Genomic DNA, 14,342 nt, shown 5'->3' on the forward strand with positions numbered 1-14,342 from the left:
AAGGGAGAGAGATATATTGGTCATAGGAGGACTCATACTTTATTATGCCATTGAAAGCCAAACCCTATATCGGAATCATTCAATTGAGCTAATTAACTTGATTGATAGCACATATACATAACTATTTAATTATATTGGCGTCATATTATGATATTAAACCACACATTTATTCTTCACCTTCGGCTCCAAATACATCGCATGTCTTCCTTATTAATCAAAAGTTAGGTCAGAAATTATTCAACTTTACGGGCAGTTAGTACATCTCATTAACTCATTATTAATACTAAAACGCGATTGAAGTGTTTGGTGAAGGTTTGGCTTGGTGGTAAGGTGGAGGTTGAAAAGTTCTTGAAGATCTTATAGTTCCTGCTACTTTTATTATTGTAAATTTATCACACCCCTCTCAGTCCCTCTCTCTTCATTAATTGCACCTCGCGATCACTCCATTACTTACAGGGCCTCTTATAACATGTATCAATCATCATGGAGTACTAATATAATTTCTACAAGTTGCTTCAAGAATCAATGAATTATTGCATAAATCAATTTGTGGGTTGGCATTTGGTCTGAGCTAACGTTTCCATAGTATATCTCGTTCATTGACAATTGGCAAAATTTATTATTCGTACTCGATAGAGGAATATAGTCTTTTAAGATGATGTATTAGTAAAAATAAAATAAAGAGTTAAATAATTACATTTATGGAGATTCGTGATCAATGGTGTAATGCCTATGTATTGAGTGAATATTTGTTGGATGAGTAATATTTATAATATTTTGTAGTGTTTCTAAGCATCGATAATTTCTCATGGTCTCTCAATATAACGTAAGGTTAATGCGGCTTGATCATCGGCTAAACTGTCGCAAAGTAGAGAGTAAATGCTTGACTGCTATAAACTTAAGATGTAGATCTAACATAAAACTTAAATTCTCGCACTTTGATCAAAAGAGCAGGATGAAATAAGAAGAAAAATGAAATATAATCAAAAAATCTATCATATGGACTAAAACATATACGTATTTCCTCAGACACTATAGAAATTAAAAAATCATCTTACATAGCTTGTCAGACGTATTACTTTTAGATATGCCATTAATCCCCAGACCCGGGAACCAAAAATTGCAAGGGTTTTCCGCTTGGAAATTTGAGGACTTGTGAGAAAACTTCCAAACATACTCAGGGTCTAAACGATAAAATCAAAACCTGTAAAAACCAGACAGCCATAATGCCCGACTGTTTGTGGGGCAGAGCGCCCAACCTGCAAGTACCGCGGCAATCAGTTCATACCCAGCCTCGTTATCACCATTCACTCCCGGCTTCTCTCCTCCCTCCCTTCCTTCCCTGCCGTCATATTCAATTTGGAAACCGCAGCAAGTCTCTCTCTCCTCGTCCTCCCAAAACCCAAGCTCCCCCACTCCTCCTCGAGGATTAAACCGCATCGGTGAGGCCCAAGAGACGCACAGACCGCCATGCGCCAAAACCCGCAACCCTAGTTGCGTTACTAATTCTCCGCTATCTTCTTCTCTCCCTTTCCTCCCCTCCCTCCTCTCCTCTGTCCCCAAACCCATCACCTCTCCCCTCCCTTCCCCTTCATCTCCAACCTCAAGATCTTCGACCTCCTCAATTCTCCTCGCGCTCTTCCCTCTCACAAACCATCCTAAATGGACAACCAAGAAGCCCTCCAACGTCATCAGCCCGTCAGCCCCCCTCTCAATCGTTAAGTCTGAGGACCCCCTTATCCGCCGCCGCCCTCCGACTCCCTCCGTCGGTGTGTCGCGCCTCGACGTGCTCGCCTCCCGGTCGTCTGTTCCGCATTCCGAACTCATCCGCCTTACCACGACAACGAGGCCCTCTCCTCCAGCTCTTCAGCGACTACCCATCTCTCCTTCCTCCCCGTCTTCGCCCTTCGATTCCCGCATCGCTGACTTCCGGCAGTCCTCCTCTGCCGGCTCGACGCGACGCGGCGCCGTACGCGGGCCCAGTTTCTTGAACCAAGTCCGTGTCGGACTCTCGCGGTCGCGCCCCGAGCCCGCTGGTCGGACCTCGTCGTCCGCGGTGTGGGGAGGCCCGAGACGGTGGCTCGTGTCGTAATTGGTGCAGGGCGTGCGTGGGGGCCGGACGCGGTGTAATTGCCATCTGGGAGGTTGTCCAACGTATGGAAGGTGAAGACGAGGAGAGGGTGGAGAAGGCGGATTGGAGGAGGAGGGGGTGGAGGTTAAGTAGCTTTTGGGGAGTATCGTTTGTACACATTGATGGATTTACCATTTTTGAATTTGGAGAAGATGCGCCAGCCAATTATGGAGGTGTTTAGGGAAGAAGGTGAAGGGGGTTGGGGTGAGGAAGACGATTGAGGCGCTGATCAAGGTTAAGGGGTTTGCCGCCTAAGGGGAATGTGGAGGGTTTGGGAGGTGCCCAGCTGTTGGATTGGGTTGAACCACGAGCCGCCGATGGCCATGGTTTGACATGCTTAAATGTTTGGATTTTTTTAGGGTGAATTACTTGTTGAAGGCGATTATTTCATGTATGGTTAACTAGTTCTTAGTTTATACTTGGCGCATCATTTTGCAAAAAAATTAAACTGTAGGTACGTATTAAGTATATTGGCCTTGAAGGCTTCCTCTATTAGTTCATACTATTGTTTTGTTTTAAAGAAAAAACTTTGGCTTGATGATAGACTTGATGTTTCTAAAGGATGCAAAACTTTCCAGAGTCTAAATGCTTATATTTTCTTTACATGTATAAGTATGTATAGGTGAAGTATGAAGTTATATATATAGTTTTGCGAAGTAAATGTTTAGTGAATGTAAAAGACTTAATTGAGGTGTGTATGTAATTGAAGGTAATTCGAAAGTTTAACATGTGACTGTGTTATGTATGTAAAAATTAATAAATAGGCACTAATTCCTTTAGAGAATGTAAATTAGTAAAGCAGTTGTGAAATGTTGAACTGGCGTTGAATTTTAGGTGTTTTATAGAATTGACCCAACATGATATTTGGTAGCAATAGCTGGGCCAAATGGCTTATGTTTAGCTAAGTCTAAGAGCTCTAACTGTGGTTACAGTGAGGCCCCCCCCCCGCTTTTTTTTTATTCCCCGTAGGAAAAAACTTATCAAACATTTAAGATATGGTTATTAGTTATTGTGAGTCTCATCATATTTTAAACTCATTTTCGCAGTGGCATTTGGAGCTAGTATGTGATAATTTGTGCTGATAGACTTATAGGTATTAAGTCTAGATTGAACCCCATAGCTTACTTAATGTGAGAGATTATTATTATTATTATATAGAGTTCATGCTTTTATGCTTTATACAATTCAGCGCATCATGTAAATTTTTCATAACGCGTATGTTTGTCAATGTCTTTTTCCTACCTTTCTTCAAGTGATGTTGAGGATCTTTAGCCAATTGAGACCTATGTCAAATGCTACTTTCCTACACATATGTTAAGCTTCACTTTGTCATCTAGTGTATATTTGTTTTTTTGTAGTTGTATCTTTCATCTGTTTCTCAATTATCGAGCCATCATCAGTTGGATACACACATTTCTCATTCACTGCATTGAGCTTTGTTTCACTATTCTCATTATATTCTAATCCTAATATTAAAGATGTGACGCCAATATTACAGGCCAAGATGTACTATATAATTAGCAATTAAAATATTCTTAAGCATTCCACTTTCAGATGGAACAGTTACACTTTGTGTACTTGAGTCAATGCTTTTCGCGTATTTTCAACTTTGATTTTAAGAAATTAGTGGACAATAGACCATCAATAATAAATTCGCTTTCAGACAACAACAAACTGTATGACCAATTTCAATAATAAATTCTAATCGTCCCATTATTATATATATCATTTAATACAACGCTGAATTTACTTATCTTTCTCTAGTGTTTATGGGGTTGTGTGTTGGACATGTCATGTATTACATCTATCATGGACAATATCCCACGTCCGCATACCCATACCCTAGACACTTTCTTGTTAATTCTTAGAATATTATGCATAGCATTTACGATTTATTTCAATACATATTTTTAATTTAATAACACTTTGTACATACGACTTTTTTTAGACATATATCCTACGTTCAAATTCACACTTTGAAACTTGTTGGACTAATAGGTTGTAATCATTTCACTTATATTAGCTAAGAACTAGCAATTTAATTAGGTGGATTTGCCTATCATAGATGTAGAATTATTGATTTAGCTCATTTGTAATTTCAGTCCTATTAGTGCTCCTTTTGTCTACGCTTTTATGAATTTAGGATATTCTAACAACTGGATCAAGTAACAAGTATACCCAGTTATAAGCTCATGTTTAACACATCCAAGTATGTAGGCGCTTCTAGGTTTAGGGCATATAGCAAAGTTACAAACCAAACACAGAACGAGGCTTTGGTGATGTCTGGAGCATAGGCATTCTCCCTGCTGCAATGCAGGTCATGACGTGCTGAATGTTGTCTACTCCTATAAGTGTTACAGTAATGTTAAAAAATATATTATTAAGATTGGTAATCATCTTGTAAATGGAGAGTTTAAAACGCAAGGCTGAAAGGGTTGTTGATCGCTAAATGTGGTGCGATGTATTAGAGAATGCTTAGCTTAGGCTCGCAGTTAATGGATTTATTGTAGACTTATGGGACCAGCGATCTAGTGAATTAGTTTCCTCCAGTTAGATGGATATTGTAGCCTTATGGACAGTCCGATCAGTAAAGTTTCCTGTATAGATAGCCAAGTTAAGATGGCTTAAAGATGCTAGTATGTAACATGAGCTTCTGTCTAGCAATTGCTTCTGAGGTTGGATTGGATGCATGAATTCTAAGAGGCCAAGGGCTTGCAAAGCAAACTCGGAATCCTCTTAAGTACTTTGACATGCCAATTGGGCACAAGCGGTATAGGTCTGCTATGCGCTGATGTGTTGTAATTTACTATAGAATTATAAATGTAAAAAGATGGAACTTTGTTTTAAAATTGTTTATGCTCTAAGCCTGCGGCTGCAGCAGTGGTAAATGACAAGCAATAAAAATTTGATCTTAATCTTTGACAAATGGCTGCATGAGTCCTTTTGATCTATTTAAGCTCGTCTCTTAAGCATTTGCACTCTATGAAAGTGGTATGATATAGGCATATTGTTTTTATGTCCTGGCTTAGGGGGCTGGGTTATTAATTACTACTACTACTGACTTACTTTTTTAATGTGTTACTGGTTCGCCCTTTCTTTATTTTCTTTGTTTGATTCTTTTTTTTCCTTTCTTCTGTTCCCTGTTTTTTCGGTGGGTGTCAGGGTGGGCGTTTTCTATTAAGTAATGTGATATCAAGTATGATGTAATATGGAATTTTTGGAGAGGAATAAACTAGATATTTTTGTGCCAATTTAGTGCAACTGCTGAGAGCACTGAGACGTTTATTCTTCAACATTGAGGCTTTTGAATCTTATTGTAGGCGAATTTGAGCGAACGAGCATATTCTTTAGTTAGGTTTTAGTACCATGTTACTATTTTGTATATTCTGTACATGAACATGTAATTAGCTATATATGCAAATTTCTTGCCATACTGATTGAGACTGCCTGGCAACTCTCGGTCTGATCTTGACTCGTCACCTCAATTACCCCTACCGCCCCCACGCCCCGAGGAGACACACACTTATCTAACTTACAATTGGTCCGCAATCCTTTAATCCATATAAAGTTTCATTCGGTGCATATTGATGTGTTTAATATCCTCGATGAGCAGATTATAATTTTATAAGGCTTTGCTGCGCGTAATAATAATGGCTCCAATATGTTTACGACTTTTTGGTGAGTTCATGAGCAATATATGTCGGTCCATTTGACCGGAAATATTAGCGCCGATATGTTGCATAATATTCTTTATATGGCTTGTCACAAAATAATATATCGATCGGCTTTTGGAAAAATTTAGGCGCAATATTTCATGAGTGTTTTCGATATATCTATTGTGATATTTGGGCCAATTGGCGCAAAATGGTCATTAGCGCGAATTAATTAATTTGGACTTTTAATATTGAGATTTATTTGGCTTCATTAGTAACTTACGTTTAATTAAGTATTTTTAAGATTCACAATATTGCACATCCATCTGATATGACTATCCAAAAATCCTATGTAGCACGGACACGGATCTGAACATATTGTACTCCGCCATCCGACGACGCCGACACGAGGCAAATGCCTAAAAAATACATGAGGATACGTGGTGCTTTCGACACGTGTCGTTCGACACGGTGTCGCACACGGACACGACACGGCTTCCATTTATGCCGTGTCTGTGCTTCATAGCGCCAATATCTACTACATATCCTTGATATTCCCTTGATATGCTCGCAAACCCCAGTATGGATTTTATTTGTCCCTGATATTTTCGCCTGATTATCTGCATGCTTAAAACCTTTTGATGGCAAAAAAGGTGCTTGAATGTAGAATAAAATGGATACCAAAAGTGAACCAAGATAATTTAAATGCATATCTTCAACTAGAATATTGACAGTTGTCTGATAGCATATACGTTAACCAGTGATTGAGTGTGTACCTAAACCCTAATTCTTGAGAACGCTTTCTCTTTAAGGAGTGATAAACATGTACAACCATCCTTAACGCAATAACTTTTAAAGTGGGAAATTCTTGGCCTCTAATCCTAAACAAGCACCCCTAGTCATCTGTCAAAATACTCTCAGTCTCGTTATTTGTAGTTTCTGCAATGCAAATTCCATGGCAGCAAATGCACCTGCTGCATAATTATCACCGATATATTGGATTCTCATATGCCCAACCCTGCAACAAATATTTACAGGTTTATAGCTTTTTTTTATTTTTTGGAAGTTTTTTGTCTGATATGTCGTCCGATATCGCGGTATGTCCCAATATCAATAATATCGCTATATTGGTTTGTTTTGGGTTTGGTTTTGGTTTCCAACCGACTGAAATACCAAAATAAAACATTCCTTTTGCTTCAGAAATCAATCAATATTTCACAAAAATCATAACCCTTATAATTATGCGGTGGCTCACCTCTCTCTCGCTTTCGGCCCATAATGAGCTCCCTCTCTGCTTCTGGCCGCCCCCCCCCGCTCCCCTTTCTCTATCTGCCTCTGCTCTCTATCTCTCTTTTTCACTCTTTCTGCCCTCTCTCTGTCTCTCTCTATTCTTTTGTCTCCGTCTCTCTGCCTTCGCTCTTCTTTGTCCCTCTCCCCCCTCTCATCCTCCACCGCTTTCTCTATCTTTCTCTACCTTTCTCTAATATATTTCTACGTCTTTTTTAATGTTTTTTACTTTGAAGTTTTCATGATGCAATCAAGAAGAAAGTTTTTACAATCTGTAAGTCATCCTAAAAGTTGTATCGTGATGCAATTTCTTATGTTTAGAAACTATTAAATGTGTTTAGATTACATATTAGGATGTTATATTATGCATGAATATCATCTGATATGACAACCCGATATTTACTACTTATCCCCGATATATCCCTGATTTTTGCAATCTGATATGAATTTTGATCATCAGATATTTACGTGATATCCAATATTTAAAACAATTTATGCAACCCATGCTCAGTACATAACCATGTGAATTGTTTTGAAGGATTGTGAATTCTTCCCATGGTCTTTTTCTTAGTTCTGAGATGGCTGTCCCATGAAACATCATGATGCTCAAGCAGCAAACTAATCCAACTTTAGTTACAGATGAAGAAAGCTTAGCAGAGGATTAGATTTTTAGAAACTTTGATCCTTGAGGATATTGAGTCATTGTACATAATATATATGCACAGCTCTGGTAGATTTAGTTGTCTGTCTATTTTATTATCTTGTAAAGTCAATCCTTAAGATTCATGTCTATCATGGTAATATTTTGCATTTCGTCTGCCTGTCCTTCTCTGATGAGGAATTAATAGGGAGATTTTCATACTGGTCAAATGCTTTCAGTAACCAATAATTTTATTCTAGGGTAAATTTCACAAAGCACAAATTTTAGCACCACATATAAATGTTTGAGCCATCCACGTGAAGGTAAGTGGCAGTATGGGACAGTTTAGGAATTTATTCGTCCTCTACGTGGCACAGAAATCCCGCTTCTACAGGGGATGATCTGACAGAATTTGTACTTTAGTAATCATAAAAAAACCTCCCGAAGTTCTCTCACTTAAGTATCGTGACTGACAACATGTACTTCAAGTATTCATGTGCTCCGTATGCGACAACTTTTGCACAATTCTACTTCTAAAACCTTTTATTGTACTAAATCAGGTTATATTTACTGTGGGCATCAAAATCTATAAGGATTTTTTTTCTTAAGACCCCCCACCCTTGAGCTTGCATATTAATTTTTTCATGCACATTGTATATCAATACACAACTATCATTAACTATGAACCTAAGAGTCATTTCTCTTTTTCACTTAGGATGGTAAAGCTGCAGTTACTGCATCCCTAAAGGGAGGAGAGACTGAGGCCCTGGAGAGACTGAAAACGTTTGCAGCTGAATGCCATGCCCAACCTAAAACTGAGGGCAAGGGTGGTGCTCGAGACAGCATCTATGGTGCTAATTTCTCTTGCAAGATCTCTCCATGGTTAGCTACAGGATGTCTTTCTCCACGTTTTATGTTCGAGGAACTGAAAAAGACTGCAGCCAGGTGTTCTATTCTTAATACCCTATTTTCATTTTGTGGGATAGGAAATTTTTCAGTAATTCCTCTTAATATGTGGTCATATTTTCAGAACCATATCTGCGTCAACTAAGAAGCAAGGCGATGATGGAATGAACTGGCTTATGTTTGAGTTATTATGGAGGGATTTCTTCAGGCAAGTCATAGTTAATGCCGAAATATGGAAGCAAATAAGACAAAATTCTTGCAATTTCTCAACCTATTTTGTTCTTCTCTCAGGTTCATAACTAAGAAATACAGCTCCAACAAAAGAAAGACTGAAGCGGTACCCGCTACAGCTTGCACTGGAGCCCTTGCTTGAGACTCTAAATCTGGATGTCAAAGGAAATTTATTGTGAGGGTTGAGTTAAAAATGGTTAAAGTCATCTTTTCGAGTTTTGTGTCCCTGATCAATGTTGTAGCTTGAAATTTATGAAGTTGATCAATTTTTGGTCTGCAAACTAACATACTATGTTCTTTGATTAAGGTTGTCTTATATCAGACTGGAAATTTCATTAATAAAACAGTTTCTGAATTTTATGATGTTACTCTGTCTAATTGAAGGCAAACAGGTAGTTGCGACTGTGAAATTTGGTTTTAAATGTCTTGGATAAATACCCTCTCTAGTGTCACCTAAAAAGTAAAGAACTCAGAGCTGTTTGTTCCCCTGGGTTTTGTGCAAACCTAGGTGAAATTTGGCAAAAAAAAAAAACTTTCTAAAATATTTCCTTAAAAAATATTAAAAATTAAAAGAATTTGTACTTTTCTATGGGTAGTGGCAAGTAGCTAGGCTGTTCTTTAGGATAAATTTTCAAAACCATCCGGTTTTGAAATTTATTCCCAAGAAAAGATCTTTTTTAACTTTAATTACAAAAACAGTCCCAGTTGGATGAAACTGGGTCTGTTTTTGAAAAAAAAATTCAAACTTCACGGGAGTTGAACTCCCGTGAAGTTTTTTCTCATAACAAAACTTCACGGGAGTTCAACTCCCGTGAAGTTTGAAATTTTTTTTTTCAAAAACAGACCCAGTTTCATCCAATTAGGTCTGTTTTTATAATTAAAGTTGAAATGAGTCGTTTTTTATAAATAAATTTTAAAAAGGGATGATTTTGAAAATTTGTCCCTGTACTTTACAAACTACTTCCAAACCGCTAAACTCGACTTGTGCAGTCCTTGACGACTCATCAACTTTGATGGAAAGGACCTGATATGTTTGTGTGCAGTACTGTAGTAGTTTGAATAGTGTAGTTTAATTAGAATTATCTTTCTTTGGAGTTTTTATATGGTTAGACAAGTTGCCTAAAGATCAAAAAGTAATGTTGCAACTATAATTGCTCTGACTTATTCGACAAAAAAAATTATCAAAACTACATTTCAGCTTGCCTATAATCGCTCTGACGCAGATAGTTTTTTTCTTAATTAAATGAGCCTAATCTAAAATCAAACAAAGCGAACCATACCGACCTAATTTGGGTCGGTTCAGTTAGATTTTGAAATAAAATGATTTGGTTCAGTTTCATCAAAATTACTCAAAATCGAACCAACCAACCTTTTACTAACAGCTAGGTAAATGATAGAAGTGGATCCATGCTTTAATCACGGTAACAGGTGCAACACGCTTTTCTTTGTTTTCTTACTTGGTAATTTACTAACAAACAAGTATTGAATTTGTCAAAGAAGAATTTTTTAAAAAACCCCCAACCCAAACTTTTTTAAACAATCGACCTACTTTGATTTTTATTACAAAAATTGACTCAGTTTCTAACTACGTCAGTATTGTGGCCAGAAACTAGGTCGATTTTATAAAATTAGCTTCCTAATTAGTCGGGGTTGCCAACCTCGACTAATTAGGACTACCCCACTGCCACTTGCAAGGTTAGGCGATCTAAACTTGCAGGGTTAGGCGATCTAAACAACTCGGGGTTGCGAACCCCGACTAATTTGGTCGGGGTTCCCCACCCCGACCGTTTGGGATTGCCCCGTACAAAATGGTTAGGATAGGGAACCCTGACCATTTAGTAGAGAGTGGGGATGCCCAAGTCGAAATGGTCGAGGTTCCCAACCCCGACCATTTGGTAGAGACTCCCCCACCCTAAAGACGGGGAATCGACTAAATCACCAAATAGTCAGAGTTCCCAACCCTGACTATCTTTGGTGGGCCCCTCCTGCTTATATATATATGGACCGAACCCCTCCTTCCCCAAGCTGTCTATTTTTCTCTCTCTCACTCCGGTCTCTCTCATTCATCCGCCTACCCGGTTCTCCCAACCCCATTTTGTGGCTGAAATTCATCATGGAAGTTTGCTTAAGATCTCTAAGGTACCGTTTGGCAAAGGGTTAAGTGAGGGGTTAAGGAGATTTAACCCCTTCTTAACCTGCCAAACACAACAAATATATAAGAGTTAAAGTGAGTTAACCCTCCATAATTTGCCAAACATAAAAAATATAAAATGGTTAAGTTAACCCCTCTAGAGGGGTTAAAATGATTTAACCCCTCAAAATGAGGGGTTTACTAATACTCCTATTTAGATGGAATAAGAGTTAACCCTTCTAATTATAAAGAAAATAGTCAAAATCATTGTTATTCCCAAACACTAAAACTGATCATAAGGGCTAAAATAAAACTGATTTAACGGGTTAATAATTTAGTCCTTCGGATTATCAAATGGGCTAAGTACATTAATCCTTCTCTTTAACCCCCTCTTCATTAACCCTTTGCCAAACGGGGCCTAAGGTAATTTCTCTTCCTTCTCTCTTCTTTTAATATGTAAAAATCTAGGGTTTTTCTCTTTTCTTCAACATTCAAATGTAGGGTTTTTATCAAAATCCAATTTCTAGGGTTTGAAATTTAATATCAATCACTATCTTTGTGGTGGTTCGAATGCTTTGTGTGTTAATTGTTATAATTGAAATTAAAATTCTAGGGCATACAATGCTCAATTTTAGGGTTTAGGGTTTTTATTTTGGAGTTTAGGGTTTTTGATCAAAATTATATGAGATTATTTACATCTAGAGTTTTCCTCTTTTATTCAATGCCATGATAAACGTTTTTTTATTTTTTATTTTGTATTTAAATGATATAATCTTCTTTTGCATAGGTTGAACAATATGATTTTTATTGCTTGCTATTATGATGGGAAATTAATTATGGAATGAATAATATGCCAATGTACGTCGGAGGGATAACGACGCCGTTAATGATCTCAGAATCATATAGTTAATGTGATTTGATTAAGGAATTATAACGAGTTACAAAAATTAATCCACGAGGGTACCGACTAAAAATAATATGCAATTGGCCCATAACTTTTGATAGAAAGTCCACAGTTAAGATCTCAAACGATCATCATATGAGTATAGTGTTTAATTTGAGTAAGTCGCAACTAACGATAGAATTGTTTATTGAAAAGTTTCCACATAGTTTGTACCAGATATTCAAACCTCCACGAGAATTTGCACGCATGTTAGATTTGGGAGTTGAGTCTGACGGGTTTCTTTCTTCTTCGAGTGAAATGGAGCGGACTCAATTTCAATATCCAAGTGCACCTTCATTTGGGGGAATGTCAAATATTATGAATAATAAAACCCCTTATGAAAATATGAGGCCATTAAGAGGTGCAGCGATTAAAGAGGGTGAAAGAAGCAACTACTCTGAACGTGAAGAGCAATATAGTACACCAATTGATAGCATGCAATTTGTGACTGAAGATGGTGAAGAGCAAGATAGTGCAAATAGATGGAATGTTTCCAGATAGTGGAAAACCTCCCTAAAGAGTCAAGAAAACTTTTACAAGAACGAGCTTGATCAAATGGAGGATGAACATGTATAAAAGCATAATATCTAACTATATTCAATCACTACATCATTTGTTACTGATATGTAACTTTAAGTAATTTTCTTTATAGGTCAAGTGGATGCCCCATAAACTGGTTTTAGCTTCACTACTAGATATTTGTAAAGATGGTGAAGATATATGGCATGCATGAGTACAGATTATATGTTTTGAGATTGTCAAAATACACGTGCTCGATCGTGTGCTCCGACAATTTGGATTAAAATAACATATTCCATATCCTGTAGAAATAATAAAGTGAAATCCCCGAAAAGAAGCACATCATCAAAATTGGGAGATAATTCGTCATGCTTACATTGAGAATTTAGAGTTGATGAAGGATGCTGTAGTGATGGAGAGGGCTGACACACCCGAAATAGTTGTACACGTATGTTAGTATTGGGGGATTACTCGTCGATGAATATTTCGAGAGAAAAAAGAACGTAAGGAGTACATACCGAGAGATCCACTTGAGAGAGAGTTCGTAAGTGTATAGGTAAAATATACAATTATTTTGTGATTATTGTTTTTATTATCATCCAATTGCTAATAACCCTCTTTCGTTTTTTATCTTATAGGTACAAGAACTCGATCAGGTTGCTTCTATTGTACATGATGCATTGAGATCGACTATCGAGCCAGCGGTGAGGAACGCATTTGTTCGCATCATAGGAAAGATTTAGTCCGCTCTTAGAAAGATGTGTCATGCAAATCATGATGGGCGTGAGGAACGATTCATAGGATACAAGCGTCGACGGGTTCGAGGACACACGAGAGCGGGCTCAAGTTGTGCACATGATGAAGCCAGAGGCTCACAGTAGGCTCAAGCCGGATGTTCACAGTAGGTTCAAGTCGATGAGGATGTCATGCGCTCATAAGTTCACACACAATCGGACGATGAGATAATCCAAACTCGTGTTGAAGGCGAACGGGGAAGGGGTAGAGGAAGGAGGAAGAGCGAGAGGAAAGGGAGTTCTAAATATTTGCTAAATTTCGATATACTCCATATGATGTTTATGTTTGAAATACTATGATGTTTATGTTTGAAATGCTATTGTGACTTGATTATAGTTGGATTTTTAGTAAGTGAATTGCATGTTATGTTTTTGATAGAGATTGGTTATAGATGTAATAATTATATAAAGATGTGTTTATTTGTTATTGAAATTAATTATGAATTGATATATGTGTAACAAGAGAGTTTGCGTTAAACTTGACAATTTTAGTCGAGAATTGATATATGTTAGCAGGAGATAAGATTTTTCAGCAAATATGTGGGATAGAGGGTCTCTGCCAAATGGTCGGGGCTGGGAACCCCGACCATTTCGTGCACGATATGCATGCTCTGCTAAATGGTTGGGGTTTCCAACCCCGATCATTTTGTGCAGGGCAATCCCAAAAGGTCGAGGTTGGGAACCTCGACCAAATTAGTCGGGGTTCGCAACCCCGACCCGCAAGTGGAGATGAGGTAGTCTTAATTAGTCGGAGTTGGCAATCCTGGCTAATTAGGAAGCTGATTTTTTTTAAATCGACTCGGTTTCTGGCTAAGATGCTGACGTGGCTAGAAATTGGGTTGATTTTTGGAATAAAAACTAGAGTAGGCCGATTTTTTTAAAAAAAAATTTGGGTTGGGGCTTTTTTGAAAATTTCTTCATTTGTCAAATGTTATGATAAAAAAGGATTTCTATAGGATAATATTCAGTAAACTAATCTTCTTGGGAATGGTACACGCATTTGGATTGGATCACCATCATCATAGAATAACAGATGAGCAGTCGCCTTTGTGTTTGGATATCTATATCTCTCTCTAGTTGATAGATGTGTGTTTGCCACGTCCTTTT

General features: G+C 37.8%; 1 protein-coding gene across 1 annotated transcript in view; it reads left to right on the forward strand.

Moving 5' to 3' along the window:
- The window catches only part of LOC109846870 (blue-light photoreceptor PHR2), a gene marked incomplete at its 5' end in the record, with an annotated part of 14,025 nt that extends 4,814 nt beyond the window's left edge, over positions 1-9,211 (forward strand). Inside the window, 3 exon segments of the mRNA XM_020416107.1 lie at positions 8,427-8,656; positions 8,742-8,825; positions 8,909-9,211. Coding sequence (XP_020271696.1) covers positions 8,427-8,656; positions 8,742-8,825; positions 8,909-8,990 — 396 coding nt within the window.

The sequence above is a fragment of the Asparagus officinalis genome, chromosome 7, assembly GCF_001876935.1.
Source record: "Asparagus officinalis chromosome 7, Aspof.V1, whole genome shotgun sequence".
Lineage (NCBI taxonomy): Eukaryota > Viridiplantae > Streptophyta > Magnoliopsida > Asparagales > Asparagaceae > Asparagus > Asparagus officinalis.